Below are 27829 nucleotides of genomic sequence, written 5' to 3'. Positions count from 1 at the left end.
GAATTTGGACAATACCCTTAACAACATGCTTCAATTTGGTCAGGTAGTTTGACAAGACTGTCATTGTCAGTCCCTTCCAATTGAAGTAGTCTATTCTATTCTCAGGTTTACAACCAAAACAACTTTCATAAGTTATACGCCCAAGCCTGCACTGGAAATAGCATGGGAATACAAGGACAAGGGGTAATGGATGTAAGCTGAAACACAAAAAGTTCCTCTTAAACATAAGGATAATTTTCTTTCCTGTTAAGGTGAGGGAGCTCCGGCCCAGGCTGCCCAGGGAGAGCGTGGAGGCTCCTTCTTGGGAGGTTTTCGAAACTCGCTTGGAGGTGTTCCCGTGTGACCTGACTGAGGTGAATCTGTTTTAGCAGAGGGGGTAGAATAGATGATCTCTAGAGATCACTTCCAACTCCTACCATTCTATGAAAAACTGTTCCAGACTGAAATGGGAATGAGAAAAGCAAGTCACTCCTGAATTCAGCTGGCTGTCAAACCAGGCTGCAACTTGTGTTCTGTAGCAACTCTACCTACAATCTGATCTATGACACACTGTCCATGCCTCCACCATTGCAAAGGAAGACTAAAAAATGGTCTTACAAGCTGAATGAAGGAGTGAATACTGGAAGTGAAAGGTCTCTTCCAGAGGAGTCAAATAAAGCAGCTCTATTACTAACCCCAAATATATATGACATTGCAATTATTATAAGAGGTAGAGACACAGTTCTTACCACAGGCAGCATCTTAAAAATGTCATCAGTAATGAGGATGGTCTTTTTGCTGTCCACTTCATAACTCATGTTACTTCCCAGCGGGGTGTTGTTTTGAGAAGCAATGAAACTATGAACCGCATCACAGCAGGAAGCTAATTCTGACCTGCAAAAAACCCCCAAACAAAACCTGCTCAAAGACTGGCAAATAAGTAAGAGAGCAGTGGTAGGGAACTAGATGAATGAAAACCAGTTCTAATTAGTTTTCATTAGTTAAACAACAAAAGGCTATATGAGTGCTCTATAATGTCATTTCCCTCGACTTGCTTTGCAGAACAAGTTTATTTTTACAGCAAATCAGAGCAACAACTCCTTTTCTTCTCCTGTTTTTCTCTCATAGTCTCCCCTTTTCTATAGTGAAAAAAATGAAATTGATCTTTTCCTTATTAATTACTATTATAGAAACACTGCAAGACTTCAGTCCCTAAGGAATTAACAAGGTGATTTCAATCAACATAGAAGAAGTGACTGTAAGAAACTAGGAGGCTAAAGAAAGAAAAGGAGATGAAAAGAATGATGATGGGAAGCACTGGCTCTAGCACTTAGTGAACAGCTAGATGGTTGCAAGCCAATTAATTAATAATTCATTCCTGCAACTGTTCAGCATGATTTTCCTGTGCACAGAATCACAGATGTTAAATAAATTACATCACAACTTGCAAATAAAGAAGATGGATATCTTTGTGGTAGAGACAGACAACCTGGCTGCTCCCCAAAACATCTAGCAGAGATCCTTAAATAGATGAGGGATTCACTCAGTCTTTCTGTAGGAGTGAAAGTTGTCACCCATCTCACAATCCCTGTTACCTCCCAACTTATAAAAAGATTATATTATAAAAATATTAGCTGTGTAAACATCTTGTCTTAGTGAATCACAATGAAAAGCCTCATCAGACCTGAAATGCTACAATTCATTTTTCTTAAGGGAACAATGTTCTCGCTGCTGCCACTGGATCAGATTTTCAGACTGTAAGGCTGAAATATTCATGGCAGGTCATTATCTACCAACTGGCAGGACACAGGTATCTCATTAGGTGAGATACTAAGAGAATTACTAACCATTTAGGAAATAAAATTCACTGGTAGCAGAATTGCTTGGAATTTTGAAGAACACAGCAGGTAAAAAGAATAATTCCTATCCTAACACTGAAGGTTAAATGTGAAAGTTAGAGTCAAAGGAATGAAAGTTTTACTTCGTATGGCAAATCAAGCCGCTGGAGCTTGTTAAACAACACAGGCTTAATTCTGGCTGAAAGTAAGCTGATTTTAATTGGGTAAGACACAGGTAAGAGAAGTTGCTTCATTTAACTTTATCAACATTTAATTTTATCAACAATGTACAGAGAGCAAATACTCTAATAATGAAACCGTTTTATTTCTGATGGAGATGAAGCATAGTCTAGCACATGGAAGAACTCAGGGATTATGTTTGATGGAAGTCAAGGAAGAGAATGAACAAGTCTGGGATAACTCCCAATCCCACTTCTCTTGAAACAATGATCAAAATGGGGGGGGGGGGGGGGAAAGTTGGGAAGGATGGTTTGATTCATACCTAAAATACCAAAGGAAATCTATTGTCAGATGGCTTAATGGAAATGTATTCACCTATTTTGAATCTTGAGCTCTGAAACTCCTCAAAGACAAAGTTTCCAGATGTGAATGATGGGAATGACTGAATGCTGGGATGGCACAGATCTGAAATAATGACACTAGGAGAGTTACCAGGCAATGTTAATGGGAAATGTTACTCCTGAGGGAGGAAACAGCAGGATCAGATTTGCCCAAGCCATATTAGGCTCCACTCCTTGAACAAAGTGATTCCCACTGTTTTGCTCAAAGTCTTAAGGGGCAGGCAATGAAAATCACCAGGTACAAGGGTGGGGATGGAACTGAGACTATGCTATTGTGGGTCAGGAGGTGAACACATGGTGAAAACAATTGCTCTGAGCATATAGTGTCCTATTTTAAACATATGGAAAAATAACAATGGAGGAATGAGGCAGGAGGGTCAAATGATTAGGTGTGGCACACTGGGTGCTATTGAACCACTCTAGACTAGAATCCAGTTGCTTTTCTTTCTTGTACGCTTTTCCTGTCACCAATTCTTTTTAACTTTAATAGGTACTGCAGTAACAGCTGGGCCCATCTTGTCCTCAGGCAGGAGCTCGTGCCCAGGGCCAGGGCTGCCCCTCTCCTGGCTGCCAGTCCCTCTCTGCTGACAGCCTATGGCACTGGGATCCCAGTCCCTGTCCCTTAGGGAACAGCCATCTCTCAGTGCTCACTGGCAATCACATGGAGCTGGGGAATCACTAACCCTACAGTTTTGATGAAGCAGGGCTAAATATTATCTGCTTCAACCACAGGATGTTGAGAGAAGGAATAATGCCAGAATATTTTTGCCCAGCTTTAGCAAAACAGCTGTTTTGTGTATGATGGCTCCCAGAACCTGACAAACCAAACTGATGATAGATAACATTCATTAATACAGATGATGCATTTTTGCTTTTTATTGCCCATTCCACAAGAACAAGTGCTTCAATGAAAGCAGAAACTGTCTGGAAGAAAAACAGATATCTGAATTAATAAGAAAGTAATAGCTTAAATTAACATTATAGATACACTGAGGAAGTAAAACAGAGCCAGGCTAGTTCAGAAAGGCAGTGAGAACAAGAGAATACATACTGATTAAAGACATATATTCTTATGTGTACCTAGGAGCATATGTGCTAAAAATTTGGAGGTAATAACAGAAACCTCTTACTTGGATCAAATCATGATGCAGAATCCCACCATGCCCAAGCATCCATATACAGAGCTCCAGTAGGAATGTCTGTAACCTGCAGGCAGTGATACCCACTGGCAATATATTTAGCAGTCTGTTCATATAGGATTTTGTACCAGCTGTGACACATGACACCTCTACAACTGACAGTGAACAATGAAGGATGGGTAAAAACTGAGCAGTTCAAGCAATCTATTACTGAAATAATCATAGTATTCATGTCATATGTGGTCTCTGTCATGAGATAATCACATCCTAAATAGCATATACTTCGTAAAATCACAACATGTATTGTACAAGCCAAGTTTTTAAACAAGCACTACATGTAAGGTGTTGCAAAGCCCAGACAACATTCTAACTCGTGTATCACACCATCTGGAGAAAGACTAATTGTTAAAATCTACTATACAAAGAAGCTCCTAATCAGATGGTGGGATAGGAGACAAGGGTCAGAATCTTAGCAGGCATACAGTACTACCTCAAAGCAGACTCTGCATTTTCTTAGGAGGGATGGTAAGTGATGCACGTTGTCTGTTCTGACCAGGAGAAAACACTGAGATATGGGGCAGCTCTTGGAAGATTGGATGTTGCTATACAGGCTGAGCATCCACCTCAGGTACATGCAACAACATGGATATAGCTTATGGTAAGAAGGTTTAAGTTCTATTTGTTATCAGAGCTGCTAGGCTTGGGGGTTGCCCTAGAACAAACTGGTCTTATAATCCAGTCACAGTATTAGAAGTCCAGAGTGAAGGAAGCTGGAGGCAAAGTACCCAAGTTTTGTAGGGCCCTGGGCTGGGAAAGTCTCAGCTCTGAAGTACAACTTAGTACTGCCAGTTTCTTATTTATCAATCTCCAAGATTTATCCTGCAAGCAGCTGGAAGTGGAGGGAGTCCTAAGTGCTATTTTTAAATCCTGAGGCATAACATCAATCACAGATATTTCTTATGCCAAGATAAGCAGAAAGGGAGTTGATTGCATTGTATGGAAATCTCACTTGTAACAAGTAAGGAACAAAATCAGTACCTGGAAAAAGACAACACCATTTGGTCTGGTAATACATACCTCATAAAACTGAAGTACAGTCATGATAGTCTTTATCATTAACAACCAGAGTGATGTGCTGCATTTGCCTGTGAAGTTTTGTTCATGTTAGACAACAGAGTCACTGTTGCACTGGAGAATGCTTTCTGTTACTCAGTAGACACGTTATGAACCATGGATGCTGGACTCATTGAGGTCAGCTGGGATAGAATTCAGAACCCACATGGCATCCACATAATTTCATCATGTTTGTGGCTGCTGAGAACTTAAGAAAATCCTGCTTTCTGAAGCAAGTGATCAAAGTCTGGAGATAAGCCAAAGGAATATCACTGTTTTCCAACTCTTATGCAGTTAGTCCATACTGAGCTGTGGGCAGTAACAGCAAAATGGGACTCGATTGTACTGGTTTCCAAACCCCTCTGCATAACACAAGCACTTCACATGGATAGTCCACTCTGTTTAATGGAAGTTAGTAAGAATCTGAAGGATCGAAATATGCTGATGTACTTTCTTTGCAGCTCCTGTAGTAGCTCTGTAGCCAAGAACTGCAGCCTAATCTATTGTATCCTTCCTAGCAGCAAAGTTCATTAGCTTAGCTGGGTTCTGCCCTCATATGAATACACACATCTTAGGTGGTTCAGCACTTGTGTACAGGCTACATGTACCTGCTGACAAAACACAGTGTGCACATATCCTGAAGAGGCTATAAATGTCTCAACATCTTCCTTCCAACAACTCCATCCGAACCAGCCACAAGGGCTAAAACCATTAGTGAAGGCCTAGGAGATTTTCTCAGCTAGTTCAAATGGCAACACTACCCTTGTCCCGAGTGGAATGTGAAGAATCTATAATAAGACTGAAATTGATCTTTATGCAAAGGGTTTCTGCAGAGTGCAAAAACTCCTCGCTCCTCTGAAGTACTGATACAAGCACTAGGAAGACCTTTGGTTCAACCTCCTGCAGTAAGCATGATGGCAGTAAGCAGGATGGCTTTATCCATAACACCTTCTTTCATTAGAAATGCTCAGCTAAAGTAATTGTATTCTATATTTTAAAATATATTTTATTCATATACACACTAGAACCATCTGCTCCAGATTAGGGCTGGACCTCTGGACCAACACAGTTAACTGTGATCCTCAAAGGGCCGCAGCACCCCAGGGGGATGTGAGCTTGCAGAAACTGTGAACTTAATAGTATTTCATTTGTGTAAAGTACACTTCAGTGTGATGCCAGTGCTTGTAGACCTAGGGGCACGGGGCATTCTTCATTACCATTTTTCACAGGACAGTGTGAAATATTTTACTGTCATTATACATTGCACTACACTGCAGTGGGACAGAGGGAAGGAAAGTAGATGGGGACAGGCATTGCAGAAGTATCCATATATGCAAAACATCCTTCCTAATAGTGGATGTTCAACTGTCCTCTAAGGCCACAGTAGGGAGGATAAGGAAAATCATCTTAAATTGCACTGGAGAAAGCTCAAGTTCAGTATTAGGAAGCACACTCAAACATTGTGCCTAGGTAAGGTGCAGAACGATTGGAGATTTTTAATAGATATCTGGCCAAACTTCTTTCAGTAATGGTCTGTTTGATTCTAAGTCATCTTCTACAAACATCCCTACACGTGATTGTTTGTTTGCAAAAAGAATCTCATTTCCTTGAAACCCTTTCCAAACAAACAAGGCAGGACTTTCAGAAATCACTGTTTTCCTAGGAACTGCATCTCAGCTAAGCCAGAGTAGAGAGTCTTGCCTGCTGTTAGTCACTGAGACTGATGAAGAATCATCCAGCAGTTCTGACGAGGACAGGACAAGATAGATACGAGTGTACCTCTATGATAATTGTAATTTCTGGAATGTCTCTTGCCTAAGTTGGTCTTCAGGTTTTGAAGGTTGTAGGTTTGGCAAGATCATTGCAGTTAGACTCAATGATCTAAAAGGTCTTTCCTGACCTAAATAACACCATGATTCAGTGTCAGTCTTGTTTTAAAGCACTTACACATTGTACACACCAGTAATGCTTAAATAAACATATCTCTTTGTGGATCTCTCATTACCCAACACACACAGACACCACATTAAAAGTGATAAACAAACACAAAGTTATACTAGTAAATATTTAAAGCTGTAATTCCTGTAAGCCCAAAACTAAGTGTATTTCACAGCACAATTCATCATATCATGAGTAAAGGGCAAAGTGTTCCAAGAGACAAAGTCTGTGGATTACTAATAACCAGAAAAAGCCTATGTTTGCCTAACAGCTTGTTTTAATAGTTCATCTAGCTTGGGTATTTGTAATCATTAGTTCATGTGAGCTATTGTACTGTACACGTGAAGACAAAAAAGGCTTTGAGGTTTCATATTGAAGAGACTGTCGTGACAGTACAAGGAAGCCATGAAAAATTCCACTAACAGCAATATTTCAAGGGTGCCACTACAAAGAGTGAGAGTACCTTTTATCTATGTCCACTGATGTAATATTTTATAATGAGCAAGCAATTATCTTATTCTACTGCACTGGGGGCTCTAGACAATGATACAGGTTTCTTGTATTGACTTGTCAATACAAGTCAATAGCTTCAAAGTGCATATTATGACATATTCCGGTCTTTTAGAAAAGGGTGGTTAAATCTGGTATCTGAGACAGAACATGTTGGAGGAGAATGCTACACTGACAGCCCTTGAACTGTCTGTAAATGAAGTCACATCAGAAATGTCTAAGACAGTGAAAGCCAACGGGGTTGAATTTGAAATCAAGGCTGAATATGTAAAAAGTGTAATAAGATTTTCAAACCAAAGACTATTTAAAGACTCTGCTATGAAGACATAATTAACTCAGTCTGATCCAAAATTAGATTCCCCTTATAGGAATCCTCCACCCTTTAGGAAAGTATATAGTCTGTAGAGCAATTAAAAGGTTCAACCACTTCTTCAAACTGTCACCAATTACTTTCTCTCCACTCAGCCTTTTCCTCTTCTGAAACAGAGATATGTGCCGGAATGTGGGCTCCTGATTTTACATATTATCTATTAAATCTATGCAGCAAATGTACTCTCAAATCACATTGTCATTTCAGAGCTCTGCATATTTTCTTGTATTCTGGAATGGAAGATTTCAGAGAGTACAGAGGAATTATTGATCTGTTTAGTGTTTGGAAAGCTATTGATTATGTGGTGGTGTGAGCTTATGTAAGCATAAATTGACCTTGCACGGTATTGGTTTCAACTGTGGTTCATTGTAGCTCAGGGATGTGTTAAGCAATACTGTTATGTATGTTACAGTGTAGCACACTACAAACTAATCTCTTCAAAAAGGAGTGGGATTTATAATCTGGAAGAATGTTTAACATACTTTTCAGAAGAGATATTAAAGTGGGAAAAGGATAATAGAGGTCAAAGAGAATAAAAAGCAGGAGGGGAATTACAGGACCAGGGAAATGGCTTGATCAGTTTACTATTCTTTTCAAAAGGGTTCTTTTTATAAAGTACTAATGTTTTCTTTTGTAACTTTTTTTAAACATTTTGGTGGGTTGGAACACTGACAGCTGAACTGCAATGTAACACCACAGGGGTTAAAACTCTATTTTACACCTAAGAATTTCCCTTTCCCTTCTGAGGAGGGGGCCCAGTATCTCAGGGTTCACACTCCCGAAGAACTGCTGCATTGCTTTGCCAGGCTCCAAGCTCAGTGAGACAGCCCAGACAATACAATGCCCAGAGGCTTCTCTGAAACATGGCATTTGCTCAGCCTTTCTCCATATCCTCCCTCCCCTCCCCTGCAGTCATTTTGAGGGCTGTTTGAGCTATTTGTTAGCTTCTATGAAGAATAGGAATTGCAACTATTTGGAAAACCTGCAGATTATTTGCCACCAAATGAGAATAAATCAGGCTTAAAAGCCTGTAAAGCAGAGACGTGGAGGTGTAAAAAACAATTACAGCTTGCACCCAATCGGGCTCTGTAATTTGTTGCACTAATGAAACACTTCTTTAAAGCAGAAAACCTTTGAAGAATACCAATATAATAATTAATATTCAGGTTACCTAGGGAACCTGAGACTCTACTGACTGTAGCTAGAAGAGGCTTTGCAGAGGAAGCTACTCAGCATGGCTTTTTTTTTTTTCCTGGAGCTTTAAGAACAACACTTCCAGGCAGCTGTGAGATAATGTCCCTTCCCTTTACAGGTTTCTACCAATCCTCTCTTATAAACAAGAAATTTGAGGACTTGCTCTGTCTAAAACAAGTGAGAGCTGATGTAAATCTGAAAAGGGAGGAAGAATTCAGGCAGGCTTAGAAATAAAGGGATAATGTGGAGATGCTAGATGATTGTAGAGCCATAAAATAACAAGACAAATAAAAAAGAACAAGAAATGCAGAGCTGAATTTCATAAAGGAAAGGTATGAGTTAAAAATAAATAGCTCTCTATATGTGAGTAGCAGTAAACACTGGAGAAGGCCTTCCCTAAATCACTGTTAATAGGATGCCATTTACACCATTTCTGATGTAGGTATATCACCTTTGCTAGCTTCTGTCATGCAGTTAGATAAAACCTCTTTAGCAATGACTGACAAACACTACTGTGGGGCACAATAAATCTTAACTAGATTGCAAGAGCAGCATGGAAAAGCTGAGGCAGGTAACAGAGGGTCAACCTGGCATCCTGCACTCTGCTTTTGCACAATGAGTTGGCAAAAACACTGTGGTTTGTGCCACAGATGGCTGTCAGCTGTAATCCTTTTGCCAAATTCTAAGACGAGTATTTATTTCCTGCATTGCACATCTAATTCATATTCTTTTATTTGGCCTGGATCTTCTATGAGTATGGCTCACAAACAGAAATGAGTACTCCTTGGGACACAGTGCTGTCTTCTAGGAACATAAGAGATACTGTCTCAAATCACATATTCCTTCACTGCATCACCAGTACGATGGCAGCCAACAGCAAGAGCTACAAAGGAAAACAGAAGAAAGCTTCTCTGAGAGAATTCACTACCCCATGGGAAGCTGGTTTTGAACCTTATTAATTAGAGGTTAGTTTATGCCCTGAAGCACAAGATATCAAATCCCTTAAAATATGCATGCCTGTTCTTCAGAGCTTCAGGCTAATATAGAGATGTCACCCAAGTGACACCACACTAGAGAAGGATGTAAGTGTTCACTCCATTTAACAGGGCAAACAGGGAAAGAAGTCCAGCAGCTTCTCTGTAGTCTAGTCAGCAGATAAACTGCTGGTAGCACTGGCAGGTGAATAATACGACACAGGCAGGTTTAAGCTCACCTCTTGAAGGTGGCTAGCTGTATTATCCAATTCCTGCTGCACAGCACCTCTGAGATGAATCTCCTTTCCTGCTAAATGGGTGTGCTTACCTGCTTGATAAGATTTTTACAACTGAATAATATTTTACTACATAATTAGGCGTTACCAACAACAGGCAAAATTAGAAAAATGAAGAAAGGTACTGCTAAAGGATTATTAATTTATTTCACCACTTTTCTAGAAGCTTTGTTCCTCAGAGCTCTGTCAATGCATCATTTCTCAGCTAGAGTGTCCTTTCAAAGCTAGTTCCAGGCTCTCGTGTTTGAGTCTGATATATAAGTTTGAGAGTGCTGTAGGCATGGGGTGCATACAGATTTAGTCAGTAAATCTTACACTGAATTTTGTTTTCTCTTTAAAAACAATATTTTAAAGCCTCTATTGACCAACTGCTAAGAGCCTTGAAAGTTTCCAGTACGATCTGGGAGCAAGGACAACTCTGACATTTTAGTATTGTATTTCCAGCAAATGACAGAGAGGAGTTTAAGAGAATGGAAAAAGAAATAAAAGCCCTATGCAAAAGTACATATACTTTGTAAAATAATCATCCTCAGTGCCCTAAACTGAAGTGTCAGTCCTTGGTCATATCAATGGAAAAATGTATGATATCAACGCAGATCAAATTTTGTAGGGACAGAAGAATATCCAGTACTGTCATCAGAACTGCAGCATGGGATGTGTAGATATGAGCTAGCTAATATTCTAGCTAGTTTGGATGCTAAAAAGCAATGAAACCATAACAACACAGACCTTGAATGTCAATTAAGTAACAAGTTTGTCCAGCCTGTGCTGAACTATGGGTTTCAAAAGATACCTTTTGCTTGATGTTTGAGCTAAGTTAAAACTAGTAAGCTCACCTCAGTGCACACACAGTCCATATTTTCTAGGTGTCTTAGTCCCACCCCATAGTTTTCACTTTTGAGTATTTCCAGTCTGATCATTGGTTGCATGACCCACCTTGACTTCTTATGACCCATACTCCTTTCTGGAAGGCAAAGACAGCAAAAGGAACAGTAAATTCTCATACTTAAAACCCAACAATCTTGTATGGTGATTTAGATAGAGGGTGTCACGTTTGATTTCCATAGGCCTAGGAATATGTAGAAGAAATTGGCCTAGTGGGAGGGAGATTGCCAAAGCAATAAATGAAGTCAAGCTGGAACAAGGAGTGGTTACTCTGCCACTCATACACCTCGCTCAGGAGAAGAAGTGGCAAATTGCTGGTAAGTGGTGGCTGGTCCATTCAGAAGGAAGAGAAGTTGAGAAAGATTTAAAAACAAAAAGCCCAAATGTAGCAGGGTGAAAAGCAGATGAGAGAAGCCTCACTTCTTATGAGCTCTATAGGAGACATGTGCCTGTTCTGAAACAGAATGGGCCACTTCTGCAGCTCTTTATCATGTTCTGATGCTTCTGTGCACAACTAAAGCCTGCCTGAGTTAAAGCTTCTTAAACCTTAATTCTGTGTATTCTCCTACCTCAGCTTTGGGAAGCAACATTAGTCTGTTATGGTACACAGCAAACAGAGCAATTTATGTTGCACAAAAAGCTCTACTCCCAAAAAAACAAACTTCTTCCAAGGGTATCATGCTGAGCATGCAGATAGTAAGTCTTCACTGCTAGGTAAATCCATAGAGTTGGAAGGTAGGTCAGTGTAAGTATTTCTAATGATCATGACAGGATCTTTAATTCTGATCCACATAACAACATAGCTCAAGAGAGTATTTCCCCCTGCATTAAATAAGGCTGGCACAGAGAAGCTGTTCTCTAAAACCAGTGTGATGCATTTCCAAATGAGAGTGGCAGCTTTTCAAGGATCATTGTCCCTGTGTACTTTCTCACCATCCCGAAAGGACAGATGTAATCACGTGCTGACGGACTCGGGGGCCATGACGTGCAGCCTCCAGCCTAACGAGTGCCTTGGGCACTTCTGTAATGGAAGCAATAGTCTTGGTGCAAGAAATGTACTGCTTCATTACACAGTCTCTTAGCAGAGTGACAGTTCAGATGGACAAAATCACATTATTGATTTATTTCTTTTTTTAATAGTGTAGGTTTTGTGTCAGGAATATTTTAACCTATTCCATTTAAGTTAGTTAACCATTACAGTGGAAGTGGGTGAAATTACTTTGTTTCTGTAGTTCTTTTATCCTACTCAGGTTGTGCAGTTTCATATAAATAAACAAGCACCCCAGCATCAAAAGATTAATAGAAATGTTAAGCTATGAATGCAGCCTCAAAGCAACACAACATTCTCTTTTCAAAAGGGAAGACTGAAATGTACGGTTTGATAGACAAATCTCACATAAACAGTTTTTCTAAATGAGAGGATGAAAATTACCTGAATTTCATAGATTCTTCTGCTCTCCTTACCCAGGTGCAGTTCTGCAGTTTTGTGACTATGTGAAGATAATAATCTTCTGAATATCTAAAAAAGGCAACAACATCAAATACTGGAGTATATACATATGTATATTTAGAAACAGTCTCTAAAACATTCAAATGATGCACGTGTTAATAATAATGTGCATGGTGCATGTATAATGGATTGCTTTTAGTATTCCATGACCTATTTTATTTTTGTAATTTGTAACAGCACTATCCTCATTTAATTAGCATGACCTCTTAAATAGCTCTTCTTAACTGTGATGTCCTAATGAACTCAGAACTTTTGAAAGTACACTGGTTTGAAACTTAACTCTTTGACCATAAATAACTTGGAGTCATTAGAAATCACCACAAGTGCAAAAGTCAAGTACAAAAACCCTTTATCTTGTTTTAAACTTCAAAAATGTTTTAAAATGTGGCTCTTGCAAGCCAAGATGAAACACTATTTTTCTTACACCTTTTCTTTCATTTACGTTACATATTCCCCAAAGCTTAATTCGATTATCTAAGACCATAGGTCAATATTTGTAGATGGCAGTTTTGCTTCAAATTATCTCCTAAAGGAAACAGTTTGTTGTTTTACCTCAGCCAGCACTTTGGTTGTATTGGTACATGTAACCAAAGAGGTTTCTTCTCTTTTGAAACCCTTTCAAGAGATTTAAATTTGACGATAAGTGAAATACTTCAGAACATGTAAGTGAAAAATAATGGCAATACTTCTTCCCTTATAAGTTCAATGGTAACACTTCTCCCATTTGTGCTTGCATCCTAGTATAGGGCTTTTTAAAAAAGTAACTCTGACTTGTAAGGAGGATTATGGGAATGGGAAGAAGAGACTTCAAATTCTATGGGATTCATGTCTCCAGAAAAGATCTACCTTGTATTATTTTAGAAAACATGGCTTTAGCACTGGCCCAAAACCAAACGATCATGAGTTTATTTAAGCTGAAACTTAGAAGTGTGTATTTTGAACAGTTTTACAAGAGTTGGGATAGCAAGAAATCTCACTTGTTTTCAAACAAAACAAGGAAAAAAAGGAATATAAAAAAGGCTGTGGTGGCTTGCAGCAGCAGATCAACCCCAAAGCTCCCTTCTCTGTGTTTGACATGCTTTTAGTACCACAGCTTTATAATAAACATTTGAAAAAAATCAGATCCCTTTTTTCTTTGCTTCACACAGGTACTGCAACTGCTAAAATTAACTTGTTTATTTACTCCCATATCTACATGTCAAAAAAAATGAAACCTTCAAGAGGAATACTGCATTAGAACTGCTCTTTGGCTCAAGTTTACACCTGTGACATCATGTACAATTTTTATTCTCTCTATACTTTTAAAGGACGTAGATGATTGCAACCTAAAGGATTTTATTGAGCCTTTGCACAACTCAAGATCAGGAATGAATTGGTAGAAATGGAAGAAGACTGAAACTAGTTTCATTGCAGCTGCAGCTCATTTGACCTGATGCAGTATATTCTTCCTTCTGTCAATCCAACTCCAAATCTATTCTCTCCCTTGAGCCACTGCTGGTACTTACTTGACTGCACATCTGTTTTGTTTTTACCATCTTTAGCACTTGTCAAATGCCTTCATAGGCCATTTTAATTTGCTGCCATGGAGAAAAAGATAACCCAGAGGAAAAAAATATGCATATGCATTTTCTTCCTCTTTAATGTGTTAAATCAGATCAGGAAAGATTCAGATGCAGACAGTCTAAGTAGAGTGATGGGAGCAAGAAACTGGGAACAAGGTCTTCCTATTTTGGCAGCTGCCTGTCAGTATGCTGTATTAGCAGCCTTGGAACTGCAGCCAGAGAAAATGGAACTACTTTCTTGCTGAAGCTGTTACCTAAATTGGCTCACCATGGGGTCAGACAAGTGTCAGTACGAGCACAGGCCAGGCCAGGGAGTATGTGTGTTGGGAGGAGGATGGGACAGAAGCACAGGACCAAAATAGCCTGTGCTGAGGTTGAACCACTTATCTAGTTTTACTCCTTATGGCTAAACAATAAAAACCTCTTAGATGCTGGGGCCTATGGAAAAAGTAAAAAATTTAATAGCATAACAAGGCATGATGAGTTACTTAGGCTATCACTATCCAGGAGAAAAAAATAGGCTAGAATTTACTTTTTCTATAAAGACATTGATAAAATGAAGATCAGAGTTGTAAATGAAAAGAAAAATTACCATCAGCTTAGAAAGAGATTGCACGGACTGACAAGTCATTAGCAAGTTACAGGGAATCACGTGGCAAGGAGAAAAATCAAAGCATCATTCCATAATGCTAGTTCTCAGGCCTGAGAAACACAGGCACTCACTGTAAAGCCCTTCTTCTACACATAACAGAAGCTGCACCTAGAGTAAAAACACCAGTCACAATGCAAGAAAACTGCTGCCTTTCCACTGCGGTCTACTGGATGGAATCACTTTGCTCGGAGCTGTCTAAGCTCATCAGCTCACCCAGAAAAGCATCACTTACAAGCCTTTACAAGGCAAAACCTCTGCTCACCCTATGCATCCTGTTTTGCTCCTCTTGCAACTTACAGAGCTTCTTGGGACTGTCAGAACTTCTCTTTGCCAGCGCTGGCACTGGCATCCCAACAGAATGTCCTGGGGGACAGGAGCTCCCGACTGCGGCGGCTCTGCAAGGCAGCTGCCACATCTCCTCACACCGGTAGAAGACTTCCATGAAATGAACTCTACTTGAATACACACAATATTCCCATAGATTACTTTTTTTTTTAAAGACTCAAAGTGAAGCTCTGGGATTTGCTGCAGCTGGGTTTATAGCCCAGAAAGCTTGGTTTTCCTCTCAGAAAGCCTATTTTAGCATTTCCTGCTTAAAGGAGCCTTGGGGACTCACTTCTCCAATGGAATCAGTCCAGAAGGCCATCAGGATATCATTTCATGGCACTGCTGTAACACAGACAGTCCTCCACTGTTCTGCTTTAAAGAGCTGGGACAATACACATTTCCACTGGCACACAGGAGCTCACAGCACATAGTTACTGATGCTAGAAGAGTTTTATTATTTAGAAAAAAAAGCTCAAATAAACTGAACTATATAAATGTGTGGACAAGATAATAATGACAATGCTGAGAACAACGAATGAAATGCATTTTGTCTTGGTTTTGGTTGCCACCAGCACCACAGCCATTATAACAACTTGCTGTTGTAGGAAACTCACTTATACTGTATGAGTCTTGATGACAAATAACACCTGGAAGAGGGTTTTTTTCCTATAGTACTTGTCAGGTACACAGTGACCTTCTACATTAACTGCAGTGGCTAAGGTGCAATCATTATGCACAGTCAAGGCAAAGTATAAGTATCTTCTAATTTTTGGCAGATATCTAAAGAACAAGAGCAAGGACAGAAGTGTTGAGATAGTAGGGAGACAATAAGTAAAATGTCAGAAGGGAGAGAAAGATGCAGTCCCACTGCTTACTTGCTAAAACTAAACACTCACTGGACAAAACCCTATTTGAATTAGAAGGAAAATTGAGCAGCATTTGTGAAAAAGGGCAATATTTCTACTTGGCAGCTTATGTTCAACCAACAAACAAAGAAAAGAAAAGAAAAACAGTATCAGGAAATGCAAGAGAAAAGGAGGATCACTTTCACCTTTGGACACTTTAATACTATGAAAGCAAGTATCAGATTTTAAAGCCCTCAGGAGAGTGTGTACAGGGCTTGCTCTAGAATGAAAATGGCAAACTGCCAACAAGACTCAGCATTCCAGGCTCTTTATCACCACCAGCACATACCTGCTATGACAATAACTTCCCACTTACATAGCATTTTTTACTATCAGATCATTTGACAAGCTTTAAACTAGTAATTTTCTTCCCTTTCTGCCAACTTTAGAGGTAAGTGTCCAGAATGTCCCTGAAAGTCTACAACTGCAACATAAAGCCCTTATACACCACGTCTGTGGACCACACCTTGAAAAAGCAACACAGATCCCTGCAGTTCCTCTTAGCAAAAGGCAAGGAGTTGCAAATTTTGTGGTACAAAACAATCCTTTGTTCCAAGCAACAGTTAATCTTCCCATCTGCACAGTTCATCTTCTGCCTCATTAAATGGTACAGCTCCTTTCCCTTTAGCCACAGAATAAAGGTCTCACACTTCATACAGTTTCCTTACAATCTCAGCTCCAAAACTACGAAGTGCACATCTGTATTGCTGCAGCCTGTACAACTTCACAACACAGGGGATAAAAAGCAGCATTTCTATTTCTGTAACTGGATTTTGGAGGCAATACAGTGACTGGTGTCAATCACTCAAGTTTTCAGTCAGTTGTATTCTATGACCTCTGTGTGCCATTCTCTGTTCCAGCTCTCACTAGCAGCTCATCAGTATCGTAGCGCTTAAAGTAAAAACTTCAATGATAGTGTTGCTGATGAGGTAGAATATTGCTGGGACAAGAGGTTATAGAGAAGCAAAAGGAAGAATCAAAAGAGCAAAGATGAAAGAATGTTGAGTATATGGTGACTTAAAAACAGATGACAGCTCAAAAAATTCAACAAAGGCAGGAGAAGTTTTAAAATCATGAGTTAATTTGTTGTTAAGGAAAAAATTGACTTGCTACAGTTCTTTGAATGGGGAAAGGACCACAATTCTTTTTAGCAGAGCTCTTGTTTCTCATGCCATTTCTCTTCACAAATGGAGGGGGGTAAAAAAATAAAAGATACCATGGCATATAATTAATTTCAAGCTGGAACTCAGTTCTAATGGAAAGTCTATGCTATTTACAATGTTTTATTTCTTGCTGTAGTCATACAAACAAAATGTTACACATCAAAAGCAATTGGCTGCTTCTCCCATTTTCACTTTAAAAAGTGGCAAGGAATTTTAGCAGAGCTGATATCAAAGATCTTTTTTTGCAGAACAGCAGGTTGAAACCCAAAATTCATTTGGGGAGTTTTTCAATGTATGTAAAATTGAATTATTACTTTCCTGTGGACTAGTTATTATAATGAGTGTAATTAATTGGCAAGTTTTTATACAGATGCATTTCCCCCCTCCCTCTAATGAATATGCTGAAAAGAATCCATTAACTGAGGTTGCTCGTAGCAGGAATGTTCACCAATCAGGAAAAAAAGACCAGAATGAAATGATACCTCACAGATTCTGTTCAACCTTGGAATAAAATGCTGCTAACTGGCAAACAGAAATCTCATTGCCTTATAAAAAAACACCCAAATCCACCTCAGATAAATCAAATTCACGGGAAAGAAAAAATGCAGGCAAACATTGGCTGAACAATTTCAGTTTCCTGTTCCATAGCTCTACATTAATATAACTGAGAATTATGTAAAAGAGGACAATCTTTCTATTTCAAACAAACAAAGCAGAAAGCACAGCTAACACCTACCTTTTCTTCTTGATCGATGATGACAAAATGCTGTCCTGAATTGCCTTACATTTGGAAGCCTGTTCAATCTGGTAAATTCCATTTTTATTAACAGTTGTTCTGTTAAAAAGGGTGGGAAGGAGAAAAAAGCAACAAACTTTTAAAAAGAGAACACATTCTGACAATGCTGTCGTGTTTACTTTGCTGTGACAATAAGATTAATAACGGTTCAAAACATTACCAAAGAAATCTCATTGATTTCTATTGCAAAGCTCTTGTACAAAAGAGTTTACTGATAGTGACTAGAAAATATTTGATCCTTTAAAGTGATGTTATTTCATAGTCTGTATCATATTTTCTGCTTTCCACGGTAATCAGAAAATGTAATTAAAAAGAAAATCAATGGCAAGTCTCTTGAATATTATGTTTTGAAGATACTTAAAATATTCACCAGAAAATTATTTAGCAGATGTGGTTTCCTCACATTGTTGATAAAATGCAATATTAAGAGCCAAGATAATATGTACAGGGACACACCACAGGTGAAGTGGATCTTTTTATTTGGATCTTAATGTATTGACTCGAGATTACTACTTCCTCCCTTGTTTATTCTTTATTTACACAGTGAGAATAAATATTTGCAAAAGGAACCAAGACAAGTGCCAGACAGTGATCTTTAATTCCTCTTGTCTTATTTTCACCAGATTTCTGTGTGGTTCCCTTGCCCTGACAGTCCCAGTAGAAGATTGAGCTGTAAACTGGTAAATGACTGAGAAATCAAAGTTTTATTCTGTTCACCTTGGTTCACCATGATTCTAGGTTCAATCTCATACAGTCACTCTCTTCTGTTATCAACCTTCTGCTGTGTATATTCCCATTTACTATCAAGGGGTTTTTTCCTATAGCTTTTTTATTTTCCTTGCTCCTCACCATCTCCTCTCCCTCCATCCCATTCCTTTTGGGTTCTTTTCACTGACTCACTACTTATGGAGTACTTATACATTGCAACCTATTTGTCCAAAGAAACCAGAAATACAGAAGATATAGATGCTGTGTCATTCACTCCTGGGTGTGAGCTGCCGCAGTGAACAGAACTCATGCTGTTCTTAGAAATACAGAACAGCCAAGCCACCAACTATAGAGGCATTCATATGCAAAGAGTCTTCCTGCTTTGTACCCAATGTGCTCTGCTCCTGAACCACCATTCCATTCACAAAGTTCAAAGCTCCATTGCCTTCATCCATTAAACCACAGAGACCACTTATCAACAAAATGATTTAGAAGCTCTTACTTGGGAAAGATGGCATTTTAACTCACAGAATCACAGAGGGGCTGAGATTGGAAGGCGCCTCTGGAAGTCATCTGGTCCAGCCTCCTGCCCACGCAGGGCCACCTACAGCCAGTTGCTCAGGACTGCATTCAGATGGCTTTTGAGAGCAGAGACTCCACAACGTCCCTGGACAATCTTTGACATTGCTCAATCACCCTCACAAAGGAAAATTCTTTCCTGATGTTCAGAGGGAACCTCCTGTATTTCGGTTTGTGCCCGTTGCCCCTGATCCTGTCCCTGGGCTCCACTCTCTTTGCACCCTCACTTCTGGTGTTGATAAGGTCCCCCTTGAGCTTTCTCCTCTTAAACAGCTAAAGTTGTAAGCAACTCAAATAAGAATATTGATTCAAGAAGAGCAGAAAAGAAGCCTTGCTTATGGCTGCTACTTAACTGACTGATATGTTTGTAGCTATGACAGGGAGGGAAAAGGAACAAAGTGCTTTTCCTTCTCTTTCCATTACCCACGAATTATCTAGTGAATCAGTCATCCTGTAGGAGCAATTCACCCAGGACATAGGCTGCAGAGGACAGAAGTCAGGTCTCTCTTCCTTTCTTACCACCATCAGGAACTTCTTCCCCATATACACTCAGTGCCCCTTAGGAAGTTCACAGCCTGTGTGCCTCATGTTGAGGGCAATGGTAAGACAATAGAAAGCAAACCTCTGTCCTTACAGTACTGCAGTGATTTTAATAGATACCTCGGCAGTACCTACCAAAAACTCCTTGGCTGATATTGCATACAGCTCCTTATCTCATTCTTTTTTAACAAGTGACACACAAATATGACGGCAGAAGTCTCTCAGAGGACATAGTTCAGAGCAAATACCAGATCTTACATTGTTAAGTGCCAGTAAATATTCTTCTTACACCATTTACAGGTTTATTGCAGCTTGGTCTGAATAGTACCATCTGCACCCAAGAACCAGGTGGTCCTTTCACAAAAGAACCCAACACTAGTTCCCAAACAAACTTAATTAGCACTAAATCATGTTTCCTGTCTCCCTTGTCTTTAACTCAGTAAGCTCAAATGACTTCTGCAGCTGCAGCTTACAGTAAAAGAGATAGCTACAGGCAAAGCCTAGCTGCATAAACAGAACCTTAAATACCAAAACTATTGATATTATAAGTCAGGTGCATGCAATTGCTGCAAATAAGTCTGTCACTACAACTAAAAATCAAGATTTAAGAAGTAGCCCTAGCCCTTCTGAGCTACAGCTGGCCAGAGGAGACCTTCTTTAATCCACAGAGCCTGCCAGGAAGACCAAGTCAAAGGAGGCAGTTAGGTTTGATCAGCTTCATGTGAGGTGCATTTACAGGCATCATCAGAGCCAACATTCTTTCACAAGTAGGTTTGAAATTTGGACAGAGAATCAATCCAAGGTCTTTACAGTTTCCTATTCATTTATGTCCTGAGATCAGTGGGGCAATGAATAAATATCCTCTCAACCAAATACAAGCTTCACTCAACAGACTTTTAGTCTTTTTAAATTCATAACAGTGAGATCAACTGAAGCAAGTCACCTCATTCTTTAATATGTAATTGCTTTTTATTTTGAAGACTTGAAAATTTCAAAAAGGAAGAAGTCAGTTAAAACAATGAGCAAAAGAAATCCCTGTTCTGTTTTGTTCATTAAATCCTGACAGTCACTTTTACAGCCATCAAGGGGAGAAAAAAATGGAATAAAGAGTCTTTCCCTGCTTTTTCATGACACGTGTAAAGGCTGGTGAAAATGGCATAACTGTGGGGAAAACCAGACACCAATTTTAATCCAACTTCTTGATCTATACAATGCAGGCACAAGGCACATCACCAAAATGCTCTTTCTGTGCCTTCTTCCACACAAAGTTTATACAATGCTCTTTCTATGGTGCAAAAAGAAAGAAAAATAAACCAGTTTATTTGCAAGACATGCAAAACAATGACTCATTCCACTAAGAGTTAAATTTCTGAACCCGTTTCACTGTCAGAGTGGCCTCTGCTTCACATAAGTGAAAGACCCTTGCATTCAGATAAAAAGGGTGTGCAAGGGACAGTCCAGACTTCTACTGCATTATTCATTGCAGAGTTTAGCAGACATTAGACTCAGATTACATTTCTGATCACTTAAGACAATTATGCTTAAGGCAACATTTATCACTAAATGAATTTACCTGACCTAGTCGATGACAGTCTTTGTCCAATAATTAGAACTGCACTAAAATATCTGCAATGAAATTAGATAACACGTCTAACACCACATATACCAGGCTACATTCAACTACTTTTGCTAACTCTCAAGCTAGACGAAAACTTGAAGTGGAAAAAATCGCTATGTTCTGTTGGCTTGAACTTGTAAAACTGATGAAACAAAGACATTTTTGCTGCATTTCCCTCAGGGTCTCGATGTTCTCAAAGCCAACCTCACTGGCCAAAATCTGAAAAAAACCCACCCTGTTGGGTTTTTTTAATCATATAGGAACAGCTTGAGGACCACATACTTCCTATGGTAATTCTAGGAACTCAGAAAGTACACCATCTGTACTTTAATAAATACACAGTAGATTAAGACCATGTGCCATATTTATCAACATGTCGTTATTCTATATCTTGCTCTGAGGAATTCAGTAGTTCTTTAAACTGTGAAATTCTTTATGACAAGAATTGAACCCACTTTTAGAATAAGAAATAGAGGAAATATATGAAAAGCCCACATGTCCTTTTCTTCTGCATCTATACATTCTGTTCTGAGGGAACCTTAGTGAGGGGAATCACTGGACAGAAAGGTACCTCAGTTAACACGGAGTCCTAGGGGAGCGGTGGTACAGGGTGGGAAAGAAAAGGGAAGCCCTTTTAAACCAAAGCCAAACTCAATCCCAAACAGTAATGAGAGTAGAAAAATGGATGGGCATACGATGGGTGAAAAAAGGATGAATGGCAGTGGGTAAAAAAATAAAGCATGTGGAAAAAGGAAATACAGTGCAGTGAATTACACCATAACATAAAGATCAGGATCCTCTGGAATTCCCACACAATCAGGTAGAAACAAATGAAAGAATGAGGGGGGAGATTTTCAAAAGAGCTCAGAACTGGACTGTCTGGCAGCACTGAAACTAACAAGAATTTAACCCCTAACTTCAGCAAGAGTTGAACATAGCAAAAAATTCCACTCATTGGCTTTACTCACTCTGTACCCAGCAGCAATTTTCCTGTGGCTTTCTGGTCTTGTCTGCCTGAAGCAGCACAGGATCTCTGAACTTTGTTCCAGCTGAGCATCTCCAGCTAAAAGGTAACATCTGCATGCAAAACTGAACATTTATATCCTCCTACCAAAGCAGCACTGAATGACACTATTCAGATTGCATATACCTTCTTTCTTAATCTCTCCCTTGATGAGACCAATTTATACTTGAATCTCGTTGTCTGTTAGTTGAATACTATTAAAACACGTACTCCATACTTCCCTAGGAAGGGTGCTTTCAAGTGCTGTCTTTGACATTATTTTGAATGAATCAGATTATAAGAATGTGGTGACATTTTTAAGGTTCAAAACACTTTGATTAATAAGGCAATACACAACTTAAATGCTTAGTGAAATGGACTATAAAAATGGCTTTATCAAACCATAGGAGTAAGAATTTGTCTTGAAACATTAATCACAGAAACTGTGAAAGACACCAATCCTACTATCCTTGTTCAAGTTTCCATGGAGGTTTTGCTTATCTAAGGAATGTTAATTCAGGTCTTTAAGCTGCATTTTGAAATTATTTGGAAGATGTTCCAGCACGTTCATCAGAGGTACGTAAGATCGGATACCTTTTATTTATGAACTCCATCAAGTGCATGACAGGTAACATGGTAGGCAACATCCCAAGCCTCATGGTGGGTAAAGTGAAAAGAATAAGGCACTTAAACTAAGATGATGTTACAATAGTACACGACAGACAGAATGACAGAGCAGTTTCACTTGGACCAAGTAAACAGAAAGAGGTTGGGAAACCCTTCATTGCTGTCAGAACATAAACGTGTCCTGGCAGCAGCTTTCAACTGCAAACCTATTCATTTAGGCAGAACTAATACACGAGGCATGTGTTAGAAATGTACTCCTAGAATATGGCTGCATGGATCACTCAGGAATGAAGGGAAAAAAAAGACTAAGAGGGAAGTAAAATTAGTGAAGTGGCCACCAGTGCTGACTAATCGAAACTATAGAGAATTATTTGTGCAATATACTAAGCTACTGTTCATAATCATGGTAATAGCCTGTCTCTTCTTCCCTTCTGCCTGTCAGAATGCAACATTTTGACAGAAGACAGAATGTACAGGTCTCTGTAGCACAGTTAATTAAGTACAGTTGTTTATTCCCTAGGCCTGGATAAAGATCTACTGCAGAGAGAGGAGCTGGAGAAACCAACACTACAGAACACTGTATTAATACTAAGTTGTTTACTCATAGTTCCTCAATCACTTCCTCCCACCGACCATCCAATTACCCCAACAGCCTCTACACTGTGCCTGCCTTGGACCTGAGAAGGCAGAGAGTAAGTTATGGAAACAGTAAGCAAATGCCTTAAACTTGTCGACACAAACAGTAACAGTAGTGGTGGTCAGTTCTTCAGTGTACTCCTGTCTTGTTAGTACTTGTATGTGAAGTATATACAAATAATGCTTGAGAAAACTATTTTCACTTCCCTTGTAGGAACTTACTAACAGGCATGGTAAGCTTTGAAATAAACTCAGGACAAAGCCCAAAAAGTACATTGTAGAGGCAGTCATGTTGTATGAGTTATTTAACGCTTAACAAGAAAAAGTGGTAAGAAATGTCATGTAGAGACAAACCACTTCTTCAAGGTTATTTACCAAGGCATTGATCTTCAGAGAACTTTAGGTGTCTGGTCACCATCTAATTAAACATTGCTGCACATAATAGCTGCCTAAATATCTATGACAGTCTGAACCAATCCCCTGCTTTTTATCCTTTCATCCTTCAGTTTCATCCTTTTAAAAGAATTACTCCAAGTAAAAGAATAGATTAGCTCTCAATATTGTGAGGCAACAGAATAATAGGGCCTCAGAGGTTCTTCAGGAGATGTCTGGTTACAAACATGCCTTTAACAGTAAAGGAAATCATGATAAGAAGAAAGATTAGCTTGCGATCCCAAAGATTGTCTAGGTGACTTTTATTTAGAGTTCAAGGACAGTGCGCTTTTTACTTTCCCAGATCATCCTGCTGAGGTGAGTTGGTGAGAAAACCTTAGCTTTCCAGACAAATGTATGTCATGGTTTAGGCCCATCCAGGGACAAAAGACCACGATTAGACTCAAGTGCCACAGACTTCAGAACTCCTGAAGGACAGGGAAGGCTTAATTGCTGCTTTATGCTGCTTAATTGCTCCAGCTCGGGGTCTCCCACACATCAAGCAGCCCTGCACGGGCCGCTGCAACCCAAGTTCATCTTCTCCAGGTTGGGGTCTAAACTGCTCTCTCCCTCTGTACTCAGAATCTCCAGCTCTCATTCCCTCTGTCACGGGGTCTCTGGTTCTCATTGTGGGCTGCAAGGCTGTCTCTGGTCTGGCATTGCTCTTTTGGTCTGTTCCTGGCTGCAGGGTCTGTGTGGTCACCTCCATCTTGCCCTTTCCTTCCATCTCCCTTCTACACACTTCCAATTCCCATCCTTAAGGTCCAGAGGTGGGTCCAAACCCCAGAGCCAGGGTAAAGTCTGAGAATCCTTTACCAGGCCTGCACTGCAACCCCCTCCCCCTCTTTCCAAGTAAAAGTGGCTCCTCACTAAACCCTGACAATGTATCAGACTGATGAAGAGATCAGAGTCTCACCTGACTATACACGTGCTGCTATTCAAACCATCGGGGTATTTGAGGAGAACCATACTTTGGGAAGTCTAGTTCTATGCATCAGCAAAACAACACAGCCTCATCTGTTTCAAAAATTCACTCACCCCTGTACAACCTATTTCGATGAGTGACTCTTCTGTGCTTTTGCTATCCTCATGGATACTGCAGCAAAACCCCACTGCAAACCAGAATCTAATTCCTATTGACCAGACCATCCATCTCCATCACTGAGGGATGGGTCTGAACCTCCTCAAAGAGTCCAGATGCTCTCTGTATCAAATCTCTCCAGCATGGCCCTCTGACAGGCCCAGTCCAGCTGCTGCGTGGATCAAAGCCCTCCCAGCACGGCTCCTTGCCCACTCCAGCTGCTCTCTGGATTAAGTAACAGCTCCCGGTCAGACCAGCAGCTCTCTCTCCTTCCTCATAGGCCAAACATGCACCATAAACTGTCAGAAGCATAGTCACTGAGGTGAGAAAGAACATCCTTTCCTGGGTTCAGCCAGCAAGCCATCCTTCCAAAGATACTACGGTCATAGGAGCAAGTGTGAAGTGAAACTTTCTTTGACAAGTAATTTACTTGTCACACTTTTGCGCTCAGTCACACAGAAATACAATTCCAGGTTGATCAACACTAGCTCTAAATTGGTGCCAAAATCCTCTGAGTAGATTAAGGAAAAAGATGTATTTAAAATCTCGTGCTCGCTTGCCTTATTACAGAGATTAAAAACTGCCCATACATGCCATGGATTTTCAGCCTTCTTTAGTCTGTGTTGCTTCCACTTTCTTTGCTCCAGTTGTGAGTGTACTAACAGCAGATGGGAAGTAGCTAGACTGTTCTCTGAAGTGCCCTCTGCCAGCATTTCTAGTCAATTTGACTCCATGGATTAGCACACAGAGCTGAGTGGAAGGAGATTGCAGCTCAGAAACTAGCAGGGAAAAGGAAGAGTATGAGAAGACAAGGCAGGGGGGAACCACAGACATAACACAAAACAGAGTGGAGAGAATAATGGAGTGACAGCTACAAAGCCCAAAGTAGAACAGAGTACATACTGCAAACCCAATAAATTGTAAGGAGGGGGAAGGAAGAGAAAAAAGGCAGAAAGGGAAAAAATGAGCACAGGAAAGAGAAGCAGGCTAGAAACACATAATTGCACAATCTGCGAATGTTCCCGTTCCTTTTGTTCACTCTAATTTTGACAGATGTTATAAACTCACACCTTGTGAAAGGTCTAAATTTTGGGGCAGGGAACACAAGGGTCTCTCATAGGAAACCTGTAAGAAACCTATTGATAGACACGGCAATGGTTACTATGACTAACATCACTTGCATTCACATAGGGAAAGTATACATTGTTTCAGCCTCAAATTCAGCTAGATTGGGTGAGATGGAAGCCTCAGTAATGTAAACTGCATTGTTACCACTGACTTCAGTACAACCAGGACACCACGGCTCCCTTAAAGACCCAATTCCCCAGTTCTTTCTAATTTTTCTCATGTGTTTTTGACCACAATACATATTAACATACAATAATCATCAGAACTGCAATGTTAATGAGATTATATAAAGTAAAAGAGAATTGCAAAAACGTTTGCAAACTACTTCTTACATAGTAGTATTTCGTGTGGATTCCACCTCCCTCTTCTGCACTATTAGTTTTCCTAGTGTGTGAAGACTCAAGAGCACAAAGCCACAGCTGTTAATAGTGAAGCCTGCAAGTAAGACACTACTCATTTCACAGCCACTTTTACCAACTATTTTCACATTAAACTTCACAGTATAAAATAACTGGTTGTAAAGCAAAGATCTACACTGATCTAAAACACCAAGACACGAGATCAAGTGAAAAGGTTCCCAAGAAATAAGACGCTGCACAACATGAAAAAAGGCTTCATATGTCTTGCCTTCATCCTATGGATTTTAAAGGGAAAAAAATCTATATTTTTTAGCTAAATACACATCACAAACATAGTAAAGACATCACTCAGCTCCACCTTCCTGGAAAGCAGAATAAAAGATACCTGGAGCATGCCATTCAGCAAGGACTTTTTGCATTGTATGTTAACAAAGCTGCTATACACAACATTTTATTGGGCTCAAAACCAACGGCAGAGTGAGAGGGCCTATGAGAGAACAATTTATTACGGTGAACGTGAATTGTCAATTTCTCAAGCTTAGTAAGTTTCTAGCGCTCTCGTGGATTAAGCTGCCAAAACAAAAGGAAGAATGAACTGGAGTGCGGGCAAATTTCTGCTTCTGTCGACCCTTCCACACGGACCCACGCTACCGGTAACTGAAGGCGGGCAGCCCGTACCTGTTCTCGGTTTGAGGAAGGGACGGCAGGGGGGACCTGAGGGCTCGCACCACTTTCGGTGTGACAGTAGCTACTCCTGCGTCCTCCTCCCAGCCCCTGGCAAGCAAGACGGGAAAACAAAGTTGTCAAAACCACGATTAGACATCACCGGGCGTCAGCGGCGCCGGTGTCCTCCCCACGAATCGTTCACACGCCGCTAACAACCGAGCCGAGCCGGCCGGCGTCGGGGGACACCGCACCGCGCTCCGCCGCGCCCCTCTGCCGGCAGCGGGGGGCTGGCCGCGTCCCGCTCCTTCCTCCCCAGCCGGCTCCAGGCTCTCCCGCCCCGCAGCTCCGCCGCGGCGGGCGAGGCCCCCCGGCCGCCTTACCTGGCGCGGAGGGGCTGCTGGCCGCCCAGGCGCAGGAGGCAGCCGCCGAGCAGCAGGCTGCCCAGCGCCGCGGCCAAGGCGATGACAGCCCGCATGGTGCGCTCAGCAGCAGCGCCCGCCGCAGCTACGGCCGCCCCATAGTATTTAAGGGAGGCTGCGGGGAGGGGCAGGCGGCCATGGCAGCCACAGGGTCTCTGCGCTCCGCCCCTCGCCTGCTCTGGCGGCTGCAGCCCTGCGCCGCCATCAGTCCTGCAACCAACGGAGCTGCCTGGGGCCCTGCCCGGCGGCGGGGCCGATGGCCGGGCTGGCAGCGCTGAGGCGCCGGTGGCGCTGAGGGGCG

The 27829-nt window shown here is 40.6% G+C and overlaps 1 protein-coding gene across 1 annotated transcript in view; it reads right to left on the bottom strand.

The window, feature by feature from the left end:
- Window positions 1–27597, bottom strand: part of ST8SIA6 (ST8 alpha-N-acetyl-neuraminide alpha-2,8-sialyltransferase 6) — a 48299-nt gene extending 20702 nt beyond the window's left edge. Inside the window, exons 1-5 of the mRNA XM_061997066.1 lie at window positions 27490–27597; window positions 27122–27217; window positions 17673–17771; window positions 12250–12336; window positions 729–873 (exon numbers count right to left, since the gene is read on the bottom strand). Coding sequence (XP_061853050.1) covers window positions 729–873; window positions 12250–12336; window positions 17673–17771; window positions 27122–27217; window positions 27490–27584 — 522 coding nt within the window. The 5' untranslated portion in view covers window positions 27585–27597. The remainder of the gene's footprint in view (window positions 1–728; window positions 874–12249; window positions 12337–17672; window positions 17772–27121; window positions 27218–27489) is intronic.
- Window positions 27598–27829: the final 232 nt, after the last annotated feature.

Source organism: Colius striatus, chromosome 5, assembly GCF_028858725.1.
Source record: "Colius striatus isolate bColStr4 chromosome 5, bColStr4.1.hap1, whole genome shotgun sequence".
NCBI lineage: Eukaryota > Metazoa > Chordata > Aves > Coliiformes > Coliidae > Colius > Colius striatus.
Note: the sequence above shows the minus strand (reverse complement) of the source record. Positions and strands in the feature narration are given on the sequence as shown.